Raw genomic sequence first — 26,584 nt, forward strand, 5'->3', positions numbered from 1 at the left:
GAAAAAATCCACACACTTGAAGTTAAATTTTGTTATTTGCAAAAAACGAAAGATTTGTTTTTTCTTTAATATTGTAGAGAAATTGGATATTAATTGTACTTAAATTCTTAAAATATCCTTGCAAAGATGCCTCTTTATGAGACTGTAATGCAGGAAAAGCCACCAATTGTGCTGGACATTGGTCATGCCTATACCAAGTAAGTGACCACAAATGGAGGTGATATCATCATGGGGCTAAACTTGTCGTTTGCAGATTGGGCTTTGCCGCTGAGACATGTCCGCGAAAGATTATACCTACCGAATTGGTGCTGACCACTACCGGACAGTCGAAGCGACTCTTTGATTACGAACGCAACGAGGAGCTGCATGATCAGATGGTGGATTTTTTGCAGATGATCTTCTTCAAGCATTTGCTGGTGAGCCCAAAGGAGCGTAAATTTGTGATATTGGAGAATGTATTTGGACAGACTGTGATCCGGGAGACGTTGGCGCGGGTATTGTTTGTCCATTTCGATGTGTCATCCGTGCTCTTTGTGCCCAGCCATCTAATGGCTCTTTCCACGCTGGCCGCACCCACAGCTGTGGTGGTGGATATTGGCTACAACGAGACCAGCATTATGCCCATTTTTAGTGGTGTACAAGTTATGACTGCCTTTAAGGATCAAAGCTACGGCGGACGAGCAATTCACGAGGAGATTAAACGTCAACTTCTGAGGGAGGGCATTATCGAGGACGAGGACAGGGCGCTGCTGACAGAGAGCGTGCTGGAGGATATTAAAATTCGCACCTGTTTTGTCACCACCTTCGAGCGAGCTCAAGCCCGTCTGAACATGGAAGGCGAGCAACCGACTCCCCCGCCCAGTGCAGACTATGCCATATGTGATAGCAATACGGTCATTCAGATTCCAGGTCTACTACGTGAAACAGTTTACGAGCTAATGTTTGAGGAGACCAGAGAGCGGGACAGTTTGCCCCATTTGATTTTACGTTCCATTTTGGATTGCACCGTGGATGTCAGGCGTGCCCTTGTAGAGGCCATTTTCCTAATTGGCGGTGGATCGATGGTCAAGGGTCTGGCGTCACGTCTCAAACAGGAGTTGCAACATCTTCTGCAACACGATGAGATCTACAAAGACCGTTTCCATGGCGCTTTGGAATTCAAATTCTTTCCTTCAATATGCAAACAAAATTTCTCACTATGGCTGGGTGGTTCCCTTTGCGGGGCCACCGATCTCATCCAAATGCGTTCGCTGGCCAAAGAGGCGTACCTGAAGAATGAACATGTTCCAGATTGGAGTAATCTGTGTGATAACAATCGTCATGCGGGTTCATAGAATGAATTAGTCGTATCTCCTTGGGAGAAGTAAAAATCCGAAAATAGTTTTACGCAACAATTTATATAGAGTTTGGATATAACTTATATAATATATTAAATTATTGTATTGGCTGCTTTTCTTTTTATTTTGTTGTTCCTTATTAAGATAAGTCTAGACGACCTTATACCGTCCCTTATTGACATGATGGGCCGAACTGAGCTTGAGCAGTTCCTCTTTGATCAGACGGGTTATTTCTCGCTTGGCCTTCTGTACGGCCAGCTCGCTGCAACTTTCGATAGCCAGATAAAGTTTACGCTCGCCATCAGGCGGGTTCTTGCCCTGCGGCACATAGGTTCCACGCACGGTGAGGCCAGCCTCCGAGTATTCGGATATTTGGGCCAATGCCTCCTTGGAGGTGACCTTCCAGCGTGCCTGTTGTGGAAAGTCATTGATCTCGAGTTCCACTTCGTATTTGGTAAACGAATTGGTGGTAGCCGATCCGCTGCCACTATTCGCCCCACCAATTTGTCCGCCACCACTGCCCAAGCCACTTAGCCCACCGATGGCACCATTACCGTCTTCATCCTCCTTGGGCTGATAGTTAAGTTTGTTATTCAATTTGGCGGCCATCTGCTCGGCCACTGTGCGAGCCGTAAGTATGGGCTGGGATTGTGTTGGAACGGGGCCATGTTGATGACCCTTCATGATAGCCTCGGCGGCTTGGGTCATTTGGCTGGTTGCCAATTTATTGGTATCCAAATTTTTGCTACTATTTATCTTGGAGGCCAAACGTTTAGCCAACTCCAGTTTGTCGGAACCAAGGCCCAGGTTCAGACCGGGCACGCCTGCTGGCTGACCCGGCGCTTGTACACCCATAAGGGGAGGCAGTGTGGGAACTATGACCTGGGCCGGTGTTGCAGGACCACCAACTGCAGTGGCATTCACCGCCCCGGCAACAATGGCTGCTGCTGCTGCCGATGTGTCTTTAACTGTACGTTTGGCTGCAAATATCTGTTCGATTTGCTGATCAATATCCTGCTCGATATCCTCCTCATCATCAGAATCGGCGAGTCCCAGAGCGGCCTTTTGCAGTTTCTTGCTCTCCTTGACGGCATTGAATTCTTGCTCGTCGAACTTGAATCCTTTGCCACTGAAACCGCCGCCCGTGTGAACTGTCTTGCCCTCCGCTTCTTGGGCAGACTTATAGTCGTTCCAGAGTGTGGTCAACTCGGCAGGGACTGGAGTTCCTGACAGATCCAATGCCCGTATGATGTCCCCGGCATACCGAGACTGTTCCGGGGTGATGAACGTATAGGCGCTGCCTTTTTTGCCAGCTCTTCCTGTGCGTCCGCATCTAGGATGAAGAAAAGAGAAAGGGAAAGAGTCAGGCAGAAGTGACAAACAAAAATGGAGGATATTGAGTGCTCTTACCTGTGCACATAGTCTTCATAGTGATTGGGCACATCATAATTGACCACCAAAATGAGATCCTTGACATCAAGACCACGCGCTGCCACAGAGGTGGCTATCAATAATCTCACCTTGCCCGATTTAAAGTCTATAATGGTGGAATCTCTATCAAACTGATCGATGCCACCATGCAGACTCATGCATGGATACGAGGCCTTCATGAGATCTCGCAGAAGGATATCGGCATTCTCTTGTTTATCGACAAAGACTATTATGCTGCCCGCCTCCTGATAGATACCCAAGAGTTCCAGCAGTTTAAAGAATTTCGCATCATCATTGAGAATGACCGCATGCTGTTCGACATCCTTGCAGACCACCGACCTGCCGCCGACAATTACCTCAATGGGTTTCTTGAGTATCCGACGAGCCAGAGCCTCCATTTGCCGGGGAAAGGTGGCACTAAACATAACCGTCTGACGATCGGGACGCACATTATCAATGATACGCATTACCTGTGGCTCAAAACCCATATCGAACATGCGATCCGCCTCGTCCAGGACAATGTAGGTCACGCGCCGGAGATTAGTAACTCTGCCCGAATTGGCTGCCAGCATATCGATCATCCGTCCCGGTGTGCACACAATTATCTCAGCTCCGCGTTTCAGTTCGGCTATTTGCTCCGAGATGCCAGTCCCGCCATACACACAGACCGGACAGAGGCCCAGGGATTTACTAAACCGTCGTATATCCTTGCCAATTTGCATGCAAAGCTCTCGGGTGGGTGCCATAATGATGGCTATGGCACCGTCGCCATCCTCCAGTTGCGGCTGATCCAGGATGTGCCTAAACATTGGTAAAATGAATGCCAACGTCTTGCCACTGCCAGTTTTAGCAATACCTATCAGATCCCGGCCCGACATAATGGCTGGTATGGCCTGACATTGGATCGGTGTCGGTTTCTCGAAACCCAATTTACGGAGCACATCCATTTCCTTCTTGCTAACGCCACATTGAGCCCAAGTCTGTGGAAATTTGAAAAGGCAGATTGAAACGAATCTCTCTTTCCAAACAAAAATATTGAAATGCAAATCTTACCTTAATCGGCTTGGGGCAACCTTTGCCCTTAACCTGTATACCCTCCAAATCGCTGCGATATTTGTCCACTTCGCTGGAGGTCATGCGGCTTAGTTCGGGTACTTCCACATAGAAATTTTTACGGAATGGGGCATAACTCACCGACGAATGATCAATTTTGGCCAACTCCTTACGATGCTTCATGGCTAAATTGACGGCCGTGTCACGTATATCCTCCAGCTCATCCTCACTGGAGTATTCCAATGAGTCCATATTCTGTTCGATCAATTCCCCCTTGGCTTTGGCCTGTTGCGTCTTCTTTTTGGCCACACCGGTAAGAATCATCACCCCCTGACCACCAGTGGCAGAGGAGGCAGGTTGAACGAAGTTATTTACACGACGCATCTCATTGTTGACCTCCTGCATATAAGCATCCAATGGATCGATGTCATCTTCTGGTTCAGGTTGAGGCTCTGGTTCTGGTTCGATTAAGGGTTCTGCTTCGGGTTTCTTTTTTTTCTTCTCCGGTTTCCATTTTAATTGGAGCAGCGACGAGGGGAACAGCAACGAGAGGAGCAACTGCTGCAGCGGGAGGAGCAAGCTCTTTCGGCTGTTCAATCTTCGGTTTTTCATCTAAGGGCTCCTTTTTGATCACAATCTCAACTGGATTAACCGGTTCGGTGGTAAATTTGCTACCAGCAGCTGCTAACTGACTCATGGCCATGCCCAATTTAACCTTACCAAAGGTGGGACGTTTCATGGGTGAGAACTTGGATTCGACCACATCGTCATCAAAACGCTTCTTTATGCTATGGAATTTGGAAGGAGGCGAATCGGGTTCAGGCCCAACATCGGCTCCATCGTCCTTTTTGTTGCCATCCTGCACAGAAGCCGGATTACTGTCATCCTCCTCAGATTCTTCATCTTCAAGGCTCCATTTTTTCGCTGTTTTGGCTACCTGTACCGGGGGAGCTGTAGCCTGTGCCTGTTGGCCCGTGTCTTTCTTGCGTTCCGCACGCCAACGTTCGATGCGTTCGCGCCGTTTGATCATTTCCTGCTCCAGCCGACGTTGCTGCTCCTCCTTGTCGATCTCCTCCTCGGCCTCTTCTTCATTGGATGAGGATGTGGATGATGGGACGGGTATGACATACGAAGCCGACGCAGAGGATGAAATCTCTCGATCTCGTTGCCGCGATTCTCTATCTCTCTCCCGATCTCGCTCCCGCTCACGATCCTTTTCCCGCTCCCTCTCCTTTTCTCTATCACGTTGCCGATCACGTTCTCGGTCCCGTTCTTTATCCAAACGCCTAAAAGAATAAAAACAAGATGTAGATCTTATTTGCAATTAGTAATATATGGATAAATTACTTGTCCTTGTCATAATCTTTGGAACGGGAACGTTTACGTCTCTTCTCCTCACGCGGACGATTCGAATCCTTCTCCTTGCCACGCTTGCGTTCGTCCCGTCTGCTGCTGCTGCCGCCGCCGCCGCCAGACCCATTGCGGAATGAGGGTTTGCCCAACTCATAGTCCCGACTGCGACTGTTTCGCTCCCTTTCCCGTTCCCGCACTCTTTCCCGCTCTCTGTCCCTGTCCCTATCACGATCCCTGTCGCCACGCTCTCGATCACGATCTCGCCTGGAAATGAATGTCCATTTGCATACAAATAAGTAAGGCAAATATAAATAAGTCATGCTGCAACAACTTACCCAGAACTTTTCGACATTTGCCTAGCCCCCCGCGTCCTTCTCTTCTATAGAGTTAAGACGCCGGCTTTAGTTGGCTCCCTCTCTTCTATCCTCCTGGTCCAACGTGACCGACTGCGGCGGAAAGTTCTATTGTAAATCGTTAGGGTCTATATGGCCTTTAACCAAACTGTGATATTTAATTGTGTTGTGCAAATTAATAATAACACTCAAATTCTTTATTTATTTTGTGGGGCGCTAAATATTATCTTTTCCACACTACACAAAACTTTCACCGGTGTTGGAAAATTTGCTGAGGGAACAGTGATGCAAAATGTTTTAATCTGTAAGCCGGTTTTATCCTAAGTTAAACTTCATCGACTTTAATATTTACTTATAGATCAACTTTTTTTTTTTTAATTAATAAGTTTAACGGCTAAATGGATAATTGGAAATTTAAATATACTTAATTTTTTTCGTGAATTATAAATTAAAAGAGTGAACTAGTTCTTTCAGCTCAGTTTATTGCTAGGCGGCAACTCTGGTGCTGGCACGTGTTAAGCGCCGTTCCTCAAATTTTGATATAAACAATTCAAAACAGTAGCGATGCTTCCTAACATAGAGATAATAGTTGGCACCTACGAGGAATTCCTCCTGGGCTATCAATTTAAGCAGCAGGAGGCAGACAAAATTCAGCTGAAACAAACATTTGCGGATAAGTCACATGCCGGTTCCATAAAATGTTTGGCCGTTCAGGGTCCTTGGATAGCCACTGGTGGCAGCGATGATCGCATTTTTATTTACGACATGCGCAGTCGCAAGCAATCACAGATTCTGCTCAGTCACACGGGCACAATAAATGCCTTGGTCTTCTCGCCAGACTTAACCCATCTGTTATCTGGGAGCACCGATGGCCATATGATTGCCACACGCGTCGGCAGCTGGTCCACAGAGGGAGACTGGCGTAAGGCACACTCTGGATCACCGGTAACACACATTAGCTGTCATCCCAGCAGCAAGTTAGCCCTATCTCTAGGAGGTGATCAGATCTTGCATACATGGAATTTGGTCAAAGGACGTGTTGCCTATAAGACAAATTTGAAGAGCAAGCGATCCCAGCTAGGTAGCTATCCGGAATGCTTGTCATGGTCAACAGACGGCAATCATTTTACATTGAGTGGTCCTTTGGCGCTGGAAGTTTGGGACATTAAGACAGCGAATGTGATCAGAAGTGTTAAGATGCCATCAAAGCCGATTTGCGTGAGCTGGCTAAGTGAAACGGAGCTTGTCACTGGTCTAGAGAATGGTCAAGTGGCATGGGTAACACTTCAAACAAAAGATGAGGTAGGTCTCCTTAACAATGAAAACAAAACTCTCGAAAGCTAATGTTCACTTAATCATAGCCCAAATTAGTACCAGCACATGCAGCTAGAGTTAAAGCCATGGCATACCTAAGCGACACCTTGGCCACAGTCTCCAGGTGAGTAAATGAATCTTTAAAATGTCACAGTAAATAGCTATTTACTATACATTTTAGTGCTGGTGAGCTTAAATTATGGAGCTGCGACTTAGACAAGCAAGAACTGAATATTTTGGCCACCTCAAACATGGATTGTCGTCCCACCTGCTTAGGTTTATTGGATCTTACACAGTTTGGAAATAAGACCAAAGAAGATGTTGCTCCAACCCCTGTAAAAGGCGCATCCAACAACAAAGCGGCCAACAATAAGCAAAACAAATCTGCGGAAAACCCTGAATCTTCAGCAAAGGCACGAGGATTTGTGACAATTGAATATGAACAGGATCTGCAAGACAATAAGAGTGAAAATAGGAAAAAGCAAGACGCAAAGAAACCCAAACAACAAAAAAAAACTAAAGCAAAGAAACACGACACATCTTCTGAAGAAGAAAGTAACTCTGAATCGGAGGACAGTGAAGTTGACGAAGAGAGTGAAGATTTGTCCGAAAGCGACGGTGATGATGAATTCGCCAGCAGCAAACTCAGACCACCGGCAAAAAGGAAATTTAAATCCAAAAAGTAGAAATAGGACCTACTTTTCTTCTTGTTTACCCAACTCCAACTAGCATTGACTTATGTAATAAAAAAAAAATACAACTATAATATTAGAGGCAATCTTTTTAAAAAAGAGAGCCAAGTCTGTGCCATAATTCCTGAAACTGTCGGTCTACATTTTTCACTCTTATGCACAGGAAACTATTTTCTTAAAGGCTTTTTTGGAATCACTTTTTTTTACATTTTGTATTTGTCTTTCATGTACTGTTCTGTTGGAATTATGTAATAAGTGTATTTTGCTAAAAAATGACTGAAATTTCCGTTGTCCAGGACCGACAATGGTATACCGGCACCTCGCAATGCTTCACACAATTCGACATTGAATTGATCGCTTGGTTTGAGAATTTTAGTAATCTCAAATTCACCAACATTGATTGATTCACCGAAACTATTCTCGTTCATAGCACACAAGGGAGGCGGCGGTGGCTGCGGGGTTTGCTGGGGCAGCGTTCCTTGAGGCTCGACCAAATCCTTGGGCAAGGGCAAATCGATGCTAGTGGATTTAGCTAAGGCACTCTGATGGCGCTTGGAATTTAAATGATTAACCAACTGCGAACGTCGATTTGCTGTGACCTACACACAAGCGAAGAAAAATATTTCCCCTCCATTCTTCCTGCAAACAGTGAAAATGATGGACACTTACCAAAGTGCAGCAGACACTACAATGCATATAACCCTCACTTGGTGTATAACACGATTCTCCCAATTGCATTTGCCATTTATATAGTATATAGGGTTTTGGATTTGGTTCAGGCATTTTTCACAAATCACAATTCGCTTTTAACCTTCACAAGAAAACTGGCTGTACTTCTGAATTTCGGATCTTTTGCTCCTCTATGCTTGCCTTTTCTCCTTGACTGCTCGTTGCTTTCTGTGCTCTCTATAAAAACTAAATTCATGAAGTTGACAGGACTCTGATTACTAGATTACTAGATTTCTGAGCAGATTTCGACATATGTATGTATGTATATTTATGAAATTGTCAATAACTTGTCAAAATTGACATACGTCAGTATGACAAATGACCAAAAAGTCAAAGGTACTCCATTCCAGAATTTCTGCATTTTTAGTTTGGGGTAAAAATTTATGATTTTTATCATTCTTCTCTCAAAAACAGATGTATTAAATTATTTATTATTTTGTATCTTAAAAACAAGTTGAACTCAAAAAGACATTGCAATGGCAATTTTCTGTATTTTTTCTAAAACAGAAATCCACTTGAATATTGATTTTCGAAATGTTAAATATTTCTTGTTGAGTTTTTAAATGCTGACTCCGAAAATATTTATTTTAAAACGTATTCTGGATCAACATCAAATGGTTTCATCGTGAACTACCTATCAAAAATACTTAAAGATACTCATTCCACTTTTTGGGTTTGTTTTTAATGTAAATATTCGAAAAAAACAATTAATACTACTAAAAGTATACATATTCTATATTCCTTAGAAGAGGCTTGACGTTTTGAACTTTATTACTTACATACGATTGGTATATAATATACAAATACTTATATAGTTCAGTTTTAATATATAATATATATCATTTTAATAACCATTTCAATAACATTTATTAACAATTTCTAATTAATCTGTATACAATCTAAGAAGCGGGCGGTAGATGAATATCAAAATATTCAACTCCTTCCTCGTAAAGCTCCTTTTTTCTTAACAATAATATGAATTTGTGTCAAATGCTGCTGCTGCTGATATAAAGGATGTCCTTGATGTTGTTTCTAGTTAGCCAGGAAATAGTGCACAAGTTTTAAGTAGATTCGACCCAACAGAGGCCACAAATGCTCGTTAAGGAAACGCAAAAGGTGTCGAATTGGTGGCCAGAGCGTGCACATGTAATCCGTAAGGGCATCCAGCACGCGCAACAGCATATGTCAGTTATCACGTTCCAAATGTATATAAAAATTCCTGCCGGTATGGCCATCATCATCACCGTCGTCGTCCTTTGCTGCGTCATCCTCATCGAGTTGATTGGCATAACAGCCATCCTCACGTTTCTCACAGCTATAGGTCCAGGCCAAGGGCTCTTGAAATTTACTCAAGTGCACCAAATTCAAAAGGTTATACAGACTGGGATGATCGATGTAGTCGGAACATTTGTAACACCAAACAGATAAGTCGCTGAAGCTCAATGCCAATGGATGTGAATGTTTCAGGCAGTGTTTCTCCATGTGCTCGTTAATATAACGACCGCAACCGATTTTCTGGCAGCTCAAGCACATCCAGTTCTCCGTCAGGGAAGAGCAATCACCGCACGCAACATTTGTGTTTATTGCTAGAAAATTGATTGAAATAATAGTTAATGAAAGACATAATGAAAATACATAATGCAAATTACACTATACTACAAAACACCCACAGTGGTTAAAAAACAAAATGAAATAAAAGCAAATAGATCATTTAAAAGCATAATTACACAGACCGTTAAACCATTATATAACTGAAAAGTCATTTTAAGGAACATTGGTCATATTTTCAAATCTCCAAACCTCAAAAATAAAGCAAGTCTCTAATTTTAAAGGTTAGGACATTTTCCAAATCGGATTAAGAATCATTGCACCACAATCCCTTAGGAAAGGGTCCAGCTTTGTTGGCCAGTGTCATCATTAAAATGCACGATAACACAGGCGACTTTTTGACTCTTGGACGGTGATAGAGAAGGAAAAATATTGCATGCAAATCTTTCAAGCGGAACATAAGCAATATATGTATGTACATATGTACATACATATAGACAAATGATTCAAGAAAAGCAAAAAACATACAAATATGCAAGCGTAAAAGAGAGCGAGAAAAAACATAAATCAAAAGGAGAAAGAGAGGGAGAGAGTGGTATCGGCTTACATGGCGGCAATTCCTTTAATACTTGATCCAAATGTGGACAATTCTTGCGCGGATAAACGGCAAACATCTCCTCGGAGTCAAGGGCCTACTCATCCAAACAAAGAAAAGTGGGAGGAGAAAGTTTGAAGACATTAATTGTGGATTAAATCACGCCCTAAATTATATTCCCTAGACACAATCTATTACACATACCTCCTTATTCTCGGCCATGAATTCGGTGAGCGTTTTTACCTTGACTTTGGGCTTGCTGCCGCTTGGCCGCTGATCTCCTTGCGCACCGCCAGCTGCGCCTTGAGCATCTTGGTCATTTGATATATTCAATTGCTGCAAAGTTGCAGCAAGAAAATCCTCGTTATTATTTTCGCTGACTACTCCTTGAGCAGCCGGCAGGCGACGATTGACAAAGTCCACGGACTTCCAGTGATGACGTTGTACCTCCAAACAGGATTGTAGTGTCTCCAAGCAGCTTTGAAAGGCAACTGTTGGTGGTTTCCTAGCATCGACAGGGCCATTGTTGAATAGAGGTGTGGGCATGGGATCACCCAATAGGGATTTTGTACACATTGTCATGGCATACGATATGGAATGGACATTGTATCCACCTTCCAGGCAAACGATAATCTTGCCGCCAGCCAACGCCGATAGCCAGTGGGTAAACAGGCCATAACCCTCGGGCGTAACCTTGCAACCGCCCAATGGATCACCAATGGCAGCATCGAATCCAGCGGAAACTAACACCAACTGGGGATTGAACTCATAGGCAATTGGCATAATCAATTGCTGGAAGGCCAAAGCATACTCCATGTCGCCCATTCCCTTCTGCAAAAGGGGGGAGGATGATAAACAGATTCAGTGAGGCTTTCGTTAGGAAGCTTACCTTATTCCAGGGTATATTGACATTGAATCCTCGACCGGCTTGCTTGCCCACCACATCGTAATTGCCATCTGGTCCCTTGGGAAAGAAGCTGCCGTGCTCATAGCGATGCACTGATATGTACAAGACTTTCGGATTTGCCTCAAAAATGTGCTGGGTACCATTGCCATGATGAACATCCCAATCGACAATAAGTACACGCTGTAGACCAAAATCTCGTATGGCATATTGAGCGGCAATGGCCACATTATTGAATATACAAAACCCATGTGGTTGATCCGGTTCGGCATGATGTCCAGGCGGCCGTACATTGCAAATGCCACTGCGCGTCTCACCGCGCAGGACGCAGTCGACAGCTTGTAGCACGGAACCGGCTGCTAAAGTGGCACAGTCAAAGGTACGTGGATGCAAATACACCGAATTGAAGCCAGCTCCAAGTTGCTGCAATTCCTCGGAGCTGCGTCCCACCAGACGACGTATTGAATTCACATGAGATCGCGTATGGGCGAGACAAACTTCATCAGTGGTGGCAGCTCTAGGCATTAGGGGCATCATTCTAGTTAACAATTCGTACTCCTTGTGCATTTGATGAATGTGTTTGATGCGCATTGGTTGCTCCGGGTGGCCCACGTCATGTAGATTGCAATGTTGCAGCATCTCCTCCTCGTAGGCATAACAGACGCGGACTGTGGGTGCCGATAGTTTCGTCTCGGCGCGTAAAATTCTCAGCCGTGCCTTATTCCGGGCATGCACATCGGGCGGCAGGGGAATGGCAGTGTCTCTTGTCGGATATCTATCCAAGGGTGGCGGCCCACCAATCCAAAGACGATGTACTCGATGCTCATCTACATTGTGGCTCGGTTCTGTTAGATGATCACCAACAACTTGGGAGTTTTTGTCATATGTCTTCTGTAGCTGCAGGCAACGCCAATACGGACGATGTGCATAAATGCAATTGAGCAGGGCATCGGTTAGCTCTTGTCGTGGAATTTGTACGGGCTCTACCAGCGGTGGACACGGATCGCCGAGCAGACTACGCAAGGTAAGTGCGGCTCCTTCGGCCAATGATTCCAGGCAATAGCCACCCTCAAGGACCACTGCCACGCGGGAGCTGGCCAAGCGCAGCAACGGATTGAGCAAATGCGGATAGCAAGCGGGTGTCACTTCCATCTCACCTTCAGGACAACCCAAGGCGGCATCATAGCCAGCCGATACTAAAATCAATTCCGGTTGAAATTCCATAGCAACAGGCACCAGAAGCTGCTGGAATATGGCCAAATAATCACCATTTGTCATGCCTGTGGCATTGAGGGGGTACATTGAAATTATATCCCTGCCCAGCACCAGTTCCAATCGCATGGAAATCCGATTCATGCAAATTGGGCCAAAAGCTTCCAAACTCGAAACGGTGTATAGAAAAATAGAGCACCCTAAAAAAAATATGGAAGAAATGAGTACCAACAAAAGGACACACCTTTGTCTTGGTTTTCTCACCTTGGATCATCGTAGAAGAATCCTTGGGTTCCCTGTCCATGATGGACATCATAATCAATAATCAAAATCCTTTGCAGTCTATGCTTATCAAGGGCATGCTTGGCCGCCAAGGCCACATTGTTAAAGAAGCAATAGCCATTGAATTCCGATTTCATGGCATGATGACCAGGTGGACGTATAATGGCCATACCATTTTGCGCTTTGCCCATGATCAATTGATCCACCAATTCAATGGTGGATCCACTCGCCAAAAGTGACAGCTCAAAAGTGGACTGCAAAGATAGAATGGGAATATTATATAGAATATGTGTTTGATATATGTATAAGTACATCCCCTCTAACTACGCCCTTGTTGGATTTGTTTACACTCTACCATACCTAAGTCTAATCTAATCAGATTCAGATAATTTATATATGTATATATACAAATCTCAAGCCAATTTAGCAACTAGCTTCAAGGTTTGCCCCTTCTTAGTCAAAGATCCATCTCATCCATAATATAAATATTAATTATTTTCCACAATTGTTTTCTGAGTAAGTAACAAAAGTTCAATCTTCAATATATTCTTACCGGATGTATATAGATGGAATCAAAATGCGAGCTCAATTCTTCCATATTCTCATCGTCGCGTATGCCAGAAGTTAGCTCCAATTGCTCATAATGCTGGGCCGTGTGTAGTTTTAGAATCTCTTCCTTGGTGGCCAAACGTGATTCAATTCGAAGGCAACGATCCACTAGCTTCAGCTCCTGACAGCTGGAGAAAGAAACGGGGGAAAAGTGTTTTAGACTGCTTTCATTTTCTTGTTAGCCCACAACTAACTGACCGTTCCAAGACACGTGTAAAACGTTCTGGTCGCTCCCAATGCAATTCATCCCAGAGGCAACAATGTTCACTCATCGTTTCATCAAAGATCAGGGCTGTGGGGCCACGTAGCATGCCTTTGGCATTGAGAGCCTAAAAGGAATATATTGGATCATGTCTTAATCTCTCTGGATTGTGTGATTTTACTTACATTTTGAAATATATCGGTGACAGTCTCCTGCATTACTATGTTAGACATATTGCTTTGGGTTTTCAACTGATTGCGAGCACGACGTTTTGCTTCTAGCAGTGCTGCACTCGGTTTGCGAGCTTCTCCACTGCGATTCGATAGTGCTGCTCCGGCGGCGGCGGCGGCTGCTGTTGATGTCGCTGCTGCTGCCGATGTTGAAGTCGATGTGGATTTCACCATGGCTCGGGTCTGGATCTTGGCCTGTTGAGCACTGCGTCGCGTTACAATCGGTGAGCTCTGTTCGGGATTGATATGTTTTTTTTTATTTTGCATTTCGAAATTCTCAAGAATATTTTTTTAAATATTATTATTTTGTGTTATCTGACTATAAATTTCGATCGATTGTGAGGGTAGGAATTTTAACCTTGCCCTTGTAACCTCGAATTGATACTGAATTGGAAGGCAACGGCTACTCTTCAAGTAAAATTAACGAATACTTTTTAAAAAATTTCAAAAAATCATAGCCTACTTAATTATTTAATTACATAATCTCCTAAACTAGATTCAATCTAAAGATTCCGATTGGGTACACCATAATCCACGTAATATTAGTGTAATCAGGATTCTGATTTAAACTCCCGGAGCAAGGTGCATTAATATGCTTGGGATGTTGGTCTAAGGGGTAATTTAAATTTCCCTCATTTTTCTTCCTGAGGATCTCCCAGGATCTGGCCAAGTGATCATCTATTAAACGCAGTAGTCGAAAAAGCTATTTCTAAATCCCATATATATTTTAGAATAGCTTGAGAGCTGTGAGCAGCCACCTAATAAACGGGACACCCTGTATTTGAAATATCTGCATACCCTGTATCAATGCTTTCTTTTTTTAAATATTGTGTGTATAAGCTATTAGACAATTTTTATCGTAAAATGTAGGACACAGGTTGGGGAGGGGAAAAAGATATCAAAAATGTATATAGTATACAGATCTAATTCAAATATATTCTTGGCTATTATGTTTGGCCAAGAAATACATCCTATAATGGGGAAAAGTAACTTGGTATAATAAGCCGATGACATTGCCTAAAGTAGTATAAACTTAATTGATAAGAGAACACACCATGGCCATTCTATGGGGAGTAATGTACAATAATAAGAACAACAAGAGAAGAAGCGGTTTCAGTTCGTCTAGACGAAGTTTGTATACCCTAAAGAGTTATGTATAACTTGGAACGGATATACATACGTGGCGGCAAAAATTTGAGACATTTTTGTTGACCTTAAATTCTGATTTCATTAGATTTTTATATAATATTAGTGGAAAGTTTTGAGTTGGTAAATTAACATTTTAAAATTTTTAAAAATTGATCGGACCCCTTGGGACCCTAAGAAAAGGTTTTAGGTCTAGTTAAACTTAGATAAACTGCATACCACAAAATTTCATTTTGGCCCCAGGATCCAATTTGGAGCCAATTACAAAACTCAATTTCGTATGTATTTTTTTGGTCATTTAAAGCATCTAATTCATTCTAAAATATAACTACACTTGAACTACAAATCGTAGTAAATTGAATTTCCTGTTGAATGAGGTATTGTTCATTAAAATCGGATTAAAAATAGATATACTTCGTTGCCTCGCAAAAACAGGTATGCTTTAGTTAAACATCCGAACTATTTCCCGCTGCTTAGGTAAAAAGGGACAACCAAGTAAAAGTACGGATATACATACATACATATATCAATGCTTTTAACTGAAAAGAACTAAGTTATTGATATAAAGCTCTATAACCGCCTAATGATTCTCATCGAATCTATTTTATATAGTCGCTCAATTTTAATGAAATTATGAAACTTTATACAGTCGTCCTATCTTGGATCCATTTCTATATACTCGCATATTTAGGAACCTCGCGAAACAAAATGAAATTATTGCAATAATATATTTTTAAACACTGATTTGACCCTTTCCTCCATCCGGAGCCCACTTCTGATCAACAAATTGCTGTGAAAGAGCTCTTCAAAGTCAAAAACGCACAATAACTTTCCACCACCCTCTTTAGTGAGTTAAATATTGAAAGCCATTTGACATTGCCCAATAGAGTAGGTAGTGAAACTGATAAGCACTGGGAAGGGGAGTGTCGGTTGGTGGTTGTCGGTGTAAATGAGGCCACTCAATGGTGAGGATAATGGGTAATTAACGCACGTTAAGCCAACGAGTAAAGGAACCGCGTAATATCAATTGGGTTTATATCGATTGATTCACAAACCAAAATGTTTCACTCCAAAATGATGACTGAATGAGAAATGAGTGTACGATCGATCTCTAAGAAACGTATGTGGGTGTCCGTCGTAGTCGTCGCGTCGTGGTTGCGGTCTTACCGCATTTGGCTAAAATGGCTTTAAAAAAACAAGACTAGGCGGCCGAGCAAGCTTACCATTTTGTTAATTCTGGTTTTTGTTTTCTTCTTCCAATGTCTGTTGGAGCTTGAGTGTGGAGTGGAGGAGCTGGAGTGTTGGTGTTGGTGCTAGTTCTCCTTCTGGCGTGTAGGTCCGTGTGGGCGTCCGTTATTCAGTTAGCTGATTGCTTTTAATATGTTTTTTCTTTCTTTCTTCTATCGATTTGATTTACAATGAAAGTTTTCTCTCCTATTTATTAATTATGACTGGGGGGTGGGAAAAAAAAAATGATTCTTCTTTAGCTTCTCCTGCTCGTTGCGCTTCAGTTAATTTTTGTTGTTAATAAATGTAACACAAGCACATACAAAAACATAGACACACACACACACACACACGCGAGCACGAATATGACAACGGAAAGAGAGATGGATTTTAGAATGCAGCAATTGAAAAACCTTGCGAATTTGTTGCAGCTGCTGCAGGCAAAGATTTCTGTTGTATCCACAAGACCAGGCAGAACCAGAAAACTATCAACACACACGCAAAAACACACTCAACAACAACAACAACACAACACAACACAACAACCAACACCAGCCAGGCTAAAGCGCGAGTAAATCAATGCAATCACGATTTTTGTTTTGAATTTCAATTCTTGTGCGTTTCCCCCTATTCATATGATACACAGAAACATATGATACGCAACTGAATTCCAAAGCAGCCGGATCTGGCGGGAAAAAAGCTGAAAAATAGTACCAACATCAGGTAAAGGAGTCGAACTCGAAAATCGGAGTCGAACTCGAACATCGGAGTCGAACTCGAACAAAAGAAATCCCAACTTGTTGAATAATCGTTTTATCGATGTCACAATGTATCGATAACTATCGAAGTTTATATTTGTGCATGAATGCAGCCCTGGACCAACCTAACCAGCCCTGTTAGCGCGCGAATTTTTCGAGTTTCTCTTTGTGCCCATCTTCCGGATTGTTTATATTCGCAAAATTTTTTTGCGACTATCATTGTGATTGTTTTTTGTTTTTTTTTTGGCGCTATGCTGCCGTTGCTGATGGAGGATGATATACCCGAGTTCCTTCTACAGCGCTCCAGCATAGCCTATGGGAATACATTACACTTGCAACTGGGCAGGCAACGTCTGAGATCCACTTTGGTGCTATGCCGCAATCTCAAATTCTATGAATTTCGTAAAAAAGAACTTCTGCACCACATAGACTTGGGAATTGACAATGAAACTAAAGAATTGCAAAGGCAACTCGACAACTATAAGGGTCCACTCAGTAGTTTCCTAATACGTGAAGATCTGGATCAGTATAAAAGCAACGAGGCCATGGGATCCTTAAATTACAGCATGCTGCAGGCAGTAGAGGATCAGCCCATCGAGATTGGCAAATATGTGTGGCTGACCGACCATGTCTATGTGCTAATCCGTTGTTGGGCAACTTTAATTGTTCTCCACCGACCTGTGACACACGGAGCCAAATTTAAGTTAATGGCAATCCATTCGAACTTCAAGGATTACCAGTTGGTTCACGGACCCGTGCAGTATCAGGCGTATGTGCAGTTAAATTTTCGAAATGGCAAGCGATTGTTAACCAATTTTCAGTCACCTGACAAGCTAGATGTGCCAGGCAGTTCCAGCTTCTGCAGATTACCTAGCGAGAGAGATTCTTCTGATGGCAATTTCAAGAGCTTGTTGCTCCAAGTCCATAAATTGCGTTGCCAACTATCTGCACAGCTATCGCAGACTCTTACGGATATGACACGGGCTCAAGATCTGCAAGCATTTGGTGTTCCTGGTCAACGACCGCTCCTGCTGGATGAGAAGCAAATGTTGCGACGATTTGGTGATATTTGGACAAGACTTTGTCCCGGTGATCGATTAGTTATTGGCTGCATGTTGGCGAATATGGCGGGCACGCAGCGATTGAGCATTATTCACAATGTACAGCCAGTCCTGCAGTTGGCCAAAGTAGGGGAGAATGGAGGCGCAATTAGCTGGAGCTTGGACTATCGCCTTTATGAACTGCCCCGTCAGCCGAATGGCCATCCGCCCGAAGACTACAACGAGTTGGCCCAATTCTGGTCATGCCAAGAGCAGGAACAACAATATAATCATCTACTAAACTGGCGACCCGTTGCCGCCTCAACCTCCTCATCATTTTTCTGCCATCAGAATCAACTGATGCCTGAAAGTAATGCGGTCCTTGTAATAAGTTTGCAGCTTGCCGATTTACTCGAAGTGGAGAAACTTGAGCTATTGGTCTCCTATGAAGTAGGCTTAAAAGGATCTTCACGTCAATTGCATCTGTCCACCATAGACGTGGCATCTCTACTGTCTCAGCCCGAGTTGCATGCACCCAATTTTAAGTCAAATAGTTTACATCAGGATTTCCTAGCCGTAATTATGTCCCAACCTGCTCAATGTGCCTTATGTTTGGAGTTCCTGCCCGACCAAAAGGAGCAAGTGGGAAAATTCGAGCAACTGCTGGTCTCGAGCTTGGGCTTTGAACTGAGCAACAACCACAAAGCGACAGTGGACAGAGATCTAGGTAAGTCATTGCCTCAAGAGTTCAGTTTAGGTCATCTTCTGTGTTTTTGTTTTAGCCGAATGTGAAACCAATTTTCTTGATGATATCATTTGTTCGGATAACTCCTCTGACTTTGACCACCACTCACGATCTACCGAGGATTCCGTACAACGAATATTCTACAATCGTCAATCCACATCGCAATGGTGTGGTGTCCTGCTTATCCGTCGACAGGATCATCTTTGGCATATGTACGCTCAAAGTTTAACCAAAATTCGTCTATTCATATACCGCCTTCAGCGCGATCTTCTTCAATTGAATTGTAATCTCTCGCTTATGGAATTGGATGATCAATTCAATGGCCTATCCTTGATTGAGGCAGCCATCCATTTGGAGGCGACACTCCGAGAGGAACTTAACATCTGGCGTCAGCTAATGGGTAACCTAAAACAGGATGAAATGAAGTATTTGACCAGGCAACTAAATCAAATGCAAATGCTTAGCGATAATATGGCAACTGTGATAAAGAGCAAATCGGAGCAGCAGCAGCAGCGGCTGGACTAGGAATCGAACTTATCAATCAAAAAGCAATTTTATTTTTTGTATACTTTTGTATCGCTGATTTCGATGATATATACTTTAGTGTATACATATATTTATTTTGTTCCATATTGGATCGTTAGTGAGGCGATAAAGTCTTAGGATTAAAAAATTGGAATTGGGACGGAGAAGACGTGTCTGCTAAAGTTACAATTTTACAATTATTTCAAACAATTTGTAAAAATACTGCGTATTCGATTATTAAATGTCTTTGATCTGTAGATCGCTTGCAGAACCATAACTCTTTAAAATTCTGATTAAATCAATTTTACTTAAAACTAAATGTACATATTTAAAGCATTTGCAATCAGTGGATCTTTTGCACTTTGTCATGGACTTGGCACTTTCTTTAAACCCCCGTATTTACTTTTTTTATCCTTGATTCTGTTGTCGTTGCTGCTCTTCGCTTTGTATAATATTATCGAGAACATTCTCCAGATTTTGTGTGGCCGCCGACAACTCAGCATTGTCACTGTAGGAATCCTCGACAATTTCCTTAACCTTATTGAGCAGTAATTTGAAATTAATCATTTCCGTATCCCGGCCATCACCGCCATGAACAACAGGATGCTCGAGCAGAGCATTGAGCGGCGGCATACAGGGCAGAGACAGTGGAGTCGAACCCTGAGCATTCTGCAGGCTTGACCGTCGTTGATCAAACCAAAGGCTAACATCATTCAGTGAATAATCCGATTTGTTGGCCTCCAGATAAGTGCGATTTAAGTCAGCTCCATTGACTGCAATGAATAGAAAAATTAAACAATAAAAGTGGCAAACTATATGCCAACTTACTCGAATGGGTTAAATTGGCTCCCACTGGAGCGTACATATCAAATATTTGACGTTGTGGAGTGCTAGCATTAACGAAAGTGGAACTGACCAAGGGATTCGTAGCCTTGGGAGAGGCAGACGAGACCTGGAATAGGTGAAGATTGGAATTAAGTGAGATTGACAGCTAGCAGAGTAGGGGGTTATCCGTACCGATAGCTGACGCATATCCTCAATGATTTGTAATAGAAATTTTTGATGTGAACTAAGAAAATCTGATATTTGAGCACTCGATGTGCTGGACAATAATTGAAGTTGAGTTTCCAATTTGCTAAAACGGGGTGAAAAGAACATTGAAACAAAATACTTTTTTGAAATAAAAACAAGTGATTAACTTACGCATTCTGTAGTATTAGTCTATCTATAATGGATTGCATACGCTCCGAGGCATTGGTGGCCAGTCCAGCCAGAGAACCTAATACAAAGCAGGAATATCAATATAAAGAAAACTATGTGGACATAAAGATGTAGATCTTACAAAGTTCTTGAATATCTTCTTGTTTCTTAACAACGGCTGGCGGTTTCTCTTCCATGGAGCGCATTTGGGCTGGAATGGCCGCCAGCTCCTGATTCCCGGTGGTCCCATGGACTTGTGGAGAATTGCAAAAGCCCCGTCGTTCCTCCTCCTCCTCATCCTTAGCTGCCCGTCGCTGTTGTTGACTCTTTTGGAACCATCCCCACATACATAGACAGGCCAAATAGTCTCGCCACTTCTGTCGCACTGGCACTGGATCCTCCATAAATACCTCACACATGCGATGCGATGCCTCATGCTTGCCACCATTTGTGCTTGGATTGTTGCCACCGCTGCTGCTGCTGCCGCCAGTGCCATGGCCAGTAGCAAAGCAGGTTAAACAAAGCGAAACATCCCTGCACACCTGACACTTGAAACGAATGCCAATAATATGCTCCTTGCGGCAGCCATAGCAGGAATTCGTGTGTATCAAATGTTCCGTATCCTCCATGCGTTTAATTAGAGCCAATAAATTGGCATAGATCAGGAATCGGGTCTGCCTTTGCGTCCAAATATGATGGAATTGCTGTTCTGTTAGACCGCTATTCCGATGCATAAAGCATTGCTCCATCATCTCGTTTAAATTGTGGCTACCATAGGCCTTGCTCTCGCCCACATAGCTCAACAATTTACTTAATGTGGCAAGCATCAGTTCAAAAGCATAACGTGACACTTGATTCTGTGTCTTGGCATCAGCCAGAAGTGCAAAGAAATCCGCAATTAATAGATCACTAATATACACTTTGCATAGCAGCAAAAAAGTGATCTTAATCTCCAGCAAAGATATCGAATGACGACGTTGCCTAGCATAAAGATGGTTAAGATGGGTTAAGAGAGATCTAGCTACAACAAGGGATCTAACTTGCATCACTTACGGATCATAGATGTTCCAAAAGAAATTTGCCAGTAGTTGGGTATTCCTTTCTAGCTGATAGCTAGAATTCTTACTGAAATGTCCCAATTTCTCGCAGGCAAAGTATATATCATGAATAAGCGAGGTCAACTGAAACGGCGGCACCATTAGATTCAAATTCATGCTGGCCGTAGTCGCTGACATTCCGTGCCGATCCAATATGGCCAATATCAATTTATAAGGAATTTTGCTGGCTAGGAAGAGAAATTTCATGAGTTTGATCATCAGGATGAGGATCACATGAATTTTCTACTCACTGTGAAATATCTTTTGCAGGGCTATAAATTTTGAAGCACATCGATATACTGTATATTTATATTTACTAAAATCATCTTGTAATTTTTTCATAATTTGTGTTAAATTTTTGTTGTTGTTGCCGCTGCTGCTATTAGCGTTGGCGGCCACTTGTTGCTTTTGTTGCACTTGCCTTTGCATTGTCACCGCTGCTTCATTTCCTTGTTTCGGTAAGGAAATTGCCGCAGCTTTAACCTGCACTGTTGTCAATTGTGTGGCCATTAATGTTCCTGGCACGCTGCTTGCTCACAACTCCTAAGAAATTTAATTTATTTCGCAATTTTTTCTTGGCGGCGTCACTTTTTCCTTCTTCCTTTTGCGCTGTTGTATTTTCAGTTAGCGCAAAAGTCAAATTTTTGTCCTGCCAACTTGAGACGATGTGCACTATCGTTATCGATATCGATAGTAAATAAACAAGTGCCAGTTGAAACGGTTAACCGTTAAATGTTAGCCTCAAAATTATTTTAAAATAAATTCAGTGGCTTCTTTCCCATCGATGAGGTTAAGTTTTTAAGACTTTTTATGATTTTTACCAAATGAATACAAGGAAAGTAGTTCAGGAATTGGGGAAATTGTTCCAAGTCCAAGAAACAATAGCAATTAAAGACTTCAAGAAGAAGAAGTATGTTCTCTGCACTTAAACTTCGCGCCTAACACACTCTCAACTCTGTTAACCGATTAACGAGCTGTTACTTATTCTGTAAATTCAAAAAAAGGAAAGCTAATACTTTTATATTAAACCATTTGAAACAATTTAATTTTATGAAGTTCTGGATTTTTTCATTGCATATTAAAATGTCAAAAGAATGTTGTAAAATATTAATCAATCACAAAAAACTGATATTTATCTTCTTTCAATGTGTTTGTTTATTTTTCCCATAAACAATCTCCCTTATATACATACCTAATTATAATCCTAGGGCTAAACAAGCATTACGAATTGCATAATAATAAAATGCAAAAAAAAATAAAAAAGGAAGGAGAAAGCAAGTTCTGCCTGGCAGCAGGTGCTGATTGACTAGCTGACAAATGGTTCGTTGCATGTTCGTGCCCTCTTCAGGTTCTGGCTCCAGCATGGCCACCACCACCTGCAAAATGTTGTACAGAAAATGGTGCCAACTGTCATAACAAGATGGGAAACACACACCCATTCACACTCACACCCACACCCACACCCACCTACACCCATCTACACCCATACACACACATGCACATACTCCTATATGACAAGCACACAATTTGAAGTAAAGGCAAAGATGAGAGGAGAGAAAGGAGTCGAGCAGAGGCCATAATAATTCGCCAGTCATTGACAATGTCGGTGCCATAATGGCCCTCCACTGGCTTTGGCTCTCTGACTCTGCCTCTGTCTCTGACTCTGACTCTGTGTCTGACTCTGGGCCCATTTGCTGCACTGCGTCGACAAAGGACGCGACACCTACAATTGTCAGCGTCAACCTCCTTGCCATCGTCATCGTCATCGTCGGCGTCGTCGTCGTCGTCTAAATGAATGAATTAAGTCAGCCATGTGACATAACTGCAATGACCACCCGGACTTGGAGCCATTGACGGACATGCAATGTGCCCGGTCTCTCGCCATCTCTCTTTTTAGTTCTCGGTCCCAGGCGCAGCCATAAACATGGGGGCAGATCCCAACAGCTAACAACAACAACAACAACAACAACAATGACAACAACAGCCGTGCCTCACGTTGCACATTTGCCACATTGTTTTGTTGCTGTCATTTCATTTTTGATGTTGGCTCAGCTCAATGCACTGTGACCCAATGCCAAGTCAATATGCAAGGAAATGGTGAGGATTAGTCCTTTTTCTGTCTTGACTATCGAAAGTAGTTCGAAACTCAAAGTAGGAGAAATTTTTTATCTCGAAATTATGTTTTTGTCTCTTAATTTCGATATTTAAGTCTGAAAATCCGCTAGGGTCTCTCTCTTCGCTTCTTCTAGTCAAGATTCCCAACTAGAAACGATACTAGGGAAAAAGTTATATCTTTTCATATATGATGCAGATTTCACACTGTGTGGAAGAGACCCTTTGCAAACAGTTGTTGTGATTACGTATTATACTCTGGGCAGACACACAATGGGCCAGAAGAGATAGACAAAGTCGCGGCGAGGGAATCGTAGGGAGATGGAGCAGAAGCTAACGACAATGACAACGCGATGGCGATGGCGCTGGCAAAGTTATATGGCACACACGTACAACTTCACACCCACACACGCCGACACGCTCCCACATTTATGTGCCCAAAAGTAGGAGTGGGGGGAGAGAGTCATGAGAGGAGATGAGGCAGCGGATTGCGACAGCGAATGCAAATGGCGTGCGGACGTGAATGAATGAGTAACACGGCACGAAATTTATATCACATCATGGCCAAAATGAAGATGAAGAAGCGACAAAGTAATGACCCCTTTGAGCGGAAATAGGTGACCAATAATTTCTGCAAGTGTATGAGTAGACTGACGGGCTGCATGGGCGCCAATTAAGCAACAAAAGGTCGGTCACTGGACGCGGCGACGGCGACGGCGACGGCGACGGCGACGCCGACGAGGACGAGGACGAGGACGAGTTGGCTGCCATTAAAACGAAGCGACGTAGCGAAATGTTTTGATGAAACGAATGACCAACAAATGGCTACCAACTCCTCTGTCTTTTTTCACTCTCTTTTCTGTCTCTCTTTCCTTGGCTGTTTGTTTTTTTCTTTCCTTCTTTCTCTTTTTTTAAAGCTGTGCACATTTTGCAACAAACTTGCCCAGAAGCAGCGGTAACAGTAGCAACATCAGCATCCCCACGCAAAACGTTTGCCAAAGTCACAAACTTTATGGCATTCGTTTGCCATCCCTTTCCCTTCCCTTGCCTTTCCTTACCTTCCATTGACCAATACCAATACCAACACCAACACCAACACCAACACCAATTCCAATCTACTGGCCAACAACAACTCGACACCCAGACCACCCCAGAAAGCCTGAAGTCTTTCAATTTTCTTTCTTTTTTTTCTTTTCCTCCTATGCACATTTTTATTGTTTGCCAAGAGAAAAAACTTAAGGCCAACTCACCCCATTGGTGGGGGAAGGTGGTAAATACCTACAACAAGTGAACGATGCTCGTTAACTATAAATTCTTTGCTACTCCTGCCTTCGGCCTTTAATTAAAAAGAGAAACCAATGTGATTATCAAATTATGTGGATTCCTTTTTTAAATGGAATTCGATTCAAACAATAAAAACAGTTTCATTTCAGGATTCGCAAATAGAATTCATTCACAAGGTGTAAACCAGCGATAGATAAGCGAAAAGCGAAAGGGTTCATCAGTTCAATTATCCAAACCGGAAGTAGCAAATTTTTAGCGTTGTTTCGCTGCACCCCAAAAGTATGCAACACCAAACAAATTTTTGTTGTGCTTGTGGAATGCTTGAACTTTCACAAATATTTATAAGCACACTGCAGTTCATGCATTAAAGAGACCAGTGCATAGTTAATAATTAAATTAGTTACATTTAAAACCAAGGAGTTGATTTTTGCTTGCTGACTAGCAGATCAATTTATTATTATTTTTAACCATTAAATTTAAGTAAAGTGAATGAATACTGGTAAAAAGAAATGATACAGAAATGCCCTTTGTTTCCTAGAACAAAAGCTTTATACCTTTGGCATATTGTTGGTTCTCACTCAAAATGGTAAACCTCCAAAGTGACTCGGCCACGGATTAGCCCCATCCTCTGTTCGGCTTAGCCTAGCTTAGTCTTTCATGCAGTCAGCATCAGCTAGCTAAAAATAAAAGTTTAGTATTTTGTCTATGTTTATGCAGATAGCCACAGAGGATTGTCTAAAGAATGTTTACATATTTTTCTGATGAAATGAAATTTCTAGGATTTCAAAGTGGCCAGCACTCCGACATAATAACTAAGCAAATATCAAAAAAATCCCACCGAAACAAGTGTACATCGTGAAAGAGTTGTATTCCACGTTTGACTAGGAATATGTATGTATGTATGTACATTTGGGATTTGGGGTCAGAGAGAGACACACACAGAGAGAGAGAGAGGGGGGCTACTGCATTCCTTCGGGCTCTCTGGCTGGAGTTCAATTGTCAGCTAGTTGACATTTTTCGCATGTTGAATTATGAAATGTCAAAAGCCATGCTGGACATGGAAACTGACTGGACGAGAGTACGACTAGTAGGTAGTAGGTAGTAGGTAGCAGGTACTGGCTTCAAGCGTTTTTTTAACCCTCTGCGCCCCCCGTACAAACAACTTGGCTTAATAAATAGTTAGAAAAAATGGGAAGAAAAACAAAAAATGGCAGCAGCAGTTACAACAATAACGGAATTGTTATTTCTAGTCCTTGACTGATGTAGCCTTAAGCCAGGGGTAACTTGGTCGACATTTTGCTCTTTCTTTCTCACACACACTCTCTCTCTCTCTCTCTGTCACCCTCGACTTGTTGGCCAGGATGTATCCACATCAGTGAACTAGAATGGCAACGAATGGCAAAAAAAAGCAGCAACTAAAGCTAGCAGTATTCAGATGGCTTAACATGTGAGTGAATATATGTAGACAAAGTCCAACAGGTGAGATTTTTAGTAATTAGAGGTTATTAATTGAGATCTTGAATCTTAAAAACCAAGTGTTAGAAACTAGGTTCTGCTTATAGAAACATTTGATGTAAAATCTAAATGACTTTTGGAGTTTTTCGTT

General features: G+C 42.5%; 6 protein-coding genes across 7 annotated transcripts; 3 read left to right on the forward strand and 3 right to left on the reverse strand.

Moving 5' to 3' along the window:
* Positions 1–3: 3 nt before the first annotated feature.
* Arp10 (Actin-related protein 10) lies at positions 4–1,442 on the forward strand. Its single transcript, XM_068299084.1, has 2 exons — positions 4–197; positions 254–1,442. The coding sequence occupies exons 1-2, from the start codon at positions 127–129 to the stop codon at positions 1,332–1,334; spliced, it is 1,152 nt and encodes a 383-aa protein (XP_068155185.1). The 5' UTR covers positions 4–126; the 3' UTR covers positions 1,335–1,442.
* Positions 1,379–5,792, reverse strand: Prp5 (pre-mRNA processing factor 5). 2 transcript variants are annotated; one of them, XM_068299059.1, is made up of 6 exons: positions 5,510–5,792; positions 5,169–5,438; positions 4,381–5,107; positions 3,822–4,322; positions 2,748–3,748; positions 1,379–2,670 (listed from the first exon to the last, which is right to left on the reverse strand). In XM_068299059.1, exons 1-6 carry the CDS (start codon positions 5,524–5,526, stop codon positions 1,488–1,490), a joined length of 3,699 nt encoding a protein of 1,232 aa, XP_068155160.1. In that variant the 5' UTR covers positions 5,527–5,792; the 3' UTR covers positions 1,379–1,487. The 2 variants fall into 2 exon arrangements, with proteins under 2 accessions (XP_068155160.1, XP_068155151.1); XM_068299050.1 differs by lacking the exons at positions 4,381–5,107; positions 5,169–5,438; positions 5,510–5,792 and having other exon boundaries at positions 2,748–3,569; positions 3,625–3,748; positions 3,822–3,964.
* Positions 5,793–6,014: 222 nt separating this feature from the next.
* Positions 6,015–7,663, forward strand: LOC137583888 (p21-activated protein kinase-interacting protein 1-like). Its single transcript, XM_068299070.1, has 3 exons — positions 6,015–6,829; positions 6,889–6,965; positions 7,023–7,663. Exons 1-3 carry the CDS (start codon positions 6,092–6,094, stop codon positions 7,525–7,527), a joined length of 1,320 nt encoding a protein of 439 aa, XP_068155171.1. The 5' UTR covers positions 6,015–6,091; the 3' UTR covers positions 7,528–7,663.
* Positions 7,664–9,069: 1,406 nt separating this feature from the next.
* On the reverse strand, positions 9,070–16,664 carry HDAC6 (histone deacetylase 6). The gene is given in 10 exon segments (XM_068302598.1): positions 9,070–9,848; positions 10,418–10,502; positions 10,610–11,236; positions 11,295–12,605; positions 12,607–12,721; positions 12,786–13,057; positions 13,357–13,540; positions 13,611–13,741; positions 13,800–14,075; positions 16,214–16,664. Coding segments are annotated over 10 exon segments (3,558 nt in total). The 5' UTR covers positions 16,217–16,664; the 3' UTR covers positions 9,070–9,294.
* Positions 16,665–17,054: 390 nt separating this feature from the next.
* LOC137586733 (uncharacterized) lies at positions 17,055–19,562 on the forward strand. Its single transcript, XM_068302868.1, has 2 exons — positions 17,055–18,742; positions 18,798–19,562. Exons 1-2 carry the CDS (start codon positions 17,083–17,085, stop codon positions 19,283–19,285), a joined length of 2,148 nt encoding a protein of 715 aa, XP_068158969.1. The 5' UTR covers positions 17,055–17,082; the 3' UTR covers positions 19,286–19,562.
* dah (discontinuous actin hexagon) lies at positions 19,295–22,213 on the reverse strand. Its single transcript, XM_068302869.1, has 7 exons — positions 21,834–22,213; positions 21,539–21,770; positions 20,628–21,466; positions 20,489–20,564; positions 20,303–20,420; positions 20,114–20,237; positions 19,295–20,058 (listed from the first exon to the last, which is right to left on the reverse strand). Exons 1-7 carry the CDS (start codon positions 22,090–22,092, stop codon positions 19,694–19,696), a joined length of 2,013 nt encoding a protein of 670 aa, XP_068158970.1. The 5' UTR covers positions 22,093–22,213; the 3' UTR covers positions 19,295–19,693.
* Positions 22,214–26,584: the final 4,371 nt, after the last annotated feature.

This window comes from Drosophila tropicalis, unplaced genomic scaffold (genome assembly GCF_018151085.1).
Source record: "Drosophila tropicalis isolate 14030-0801.00 unplaced genomic scaffold, ASM1815108v1 contig_158, whole genome shotgun sequence".
In the NCBI taxonomy this organism is placed as follows: domain Eukaryota; kingdom Metazoa; phylum Arthropoda; class Insecta; order Diptera; family Drosophilidae; genus Drosophila; species Drosophila tropicalis.

What these genes read in the sequence shown, in the direction of transcription:
- LOC137583888 (XM_068299070.1), top strand. Translation starts at nt 6,092, where the DNA reads ATGCTTCCTAACATAGAGATAATAGTTGGCACCTACGAGGAATTCCTC. An exon ending in CACTTCAAACAAAAGATGAG is followed by an intron (nt 6,830 to 6,888) that starts GTAGGTCTCCTT and finishes ACTTAATCATAG; the next exon opens with CCCAAATTAGTACCAGCACA. An exon ending in ACCTTGGCCACAGTCTCCAG is followed by an intron (nt 6,966 to 7,022) that starts GTGAGTAAATGA and finishes TATACATTTTAG; the next exon opens with TGCTGGTGAGCTTAAATTAT.
- Arp10 (XM_068299084.1), top strand. Translation starts at nt 127, where the DNA reads ATGCCTCTTTATGAGACTGTAATGCAGGAAAAGCCACCAATTGTGCTG. An exon ending in ATTGGTCATGCCTATACCAA is followed by an intron (nt 198 to 253) that starts GTAAGTGACCAC and finishes TGTCGTTTGCAG; the next exon opens with ATTGGGCTTTGCCGCTGAGA.
- LOC137586733 (XM_068302868.1), top strand. Translation starts at nt 17,083, where the DNA reads ATGCAGCCCTGGACCAACCTAACCAGCCCTGTTAGCGCGCGAATTTTT. An exon ending in GACAGTGGACAGAGATCTAG is followed by an intron (nt 18,743 to 18,797) that starts GTAAGTCATTGC and finishes TTTTTGTTTTAG; the next exon opens with CCGAATGTGAAACCAATTTT.
- dah (XM_068302869.1), bottom strand. Translation starts at nt 22,092, where the DNA reads ATGGCCACACAATTGACAACAGTGCAGGTTAAAGCTGCGGCAATTTCC. An exon ending in TTTTGGAACATCTATGATCC is followed by an intron (nt 21,467 to 21,538) that starts GTAAGTGATGCA and finishes TCTTTATGCTAG; the next exon opens with GCAACGTCGTCATTCGATAT. An exon ending in AGACTAATACTACAGAATGC is followed by an intron (nt 20,421 to 20,488) that starts GTAAGTTAATCA and finishes ACCCCGTTTTAG; the next exon opens with CAAATTGGAAACTCAACTTC.
- Prp5 (XM_068299059.1), bottom strand. An exon ending in AAAGATTATGACAAGGACAA is followed by an intron (nt 5,108 to 5,168) that starts GTAATTTATCCA and finishes TTATTCTTTTAG; the next exon opens with GCGTTTGGATAAAGAACGGG. An exon ending in GTTGCCCCAAGCCGATTAAG is followed by an intron (nt 3,749 to 3,821) that starts GTAAGATTTGCA and finishes AAATTTCCACAG; the next exon opens with ACTTGGGCTCAATGTGGCGT.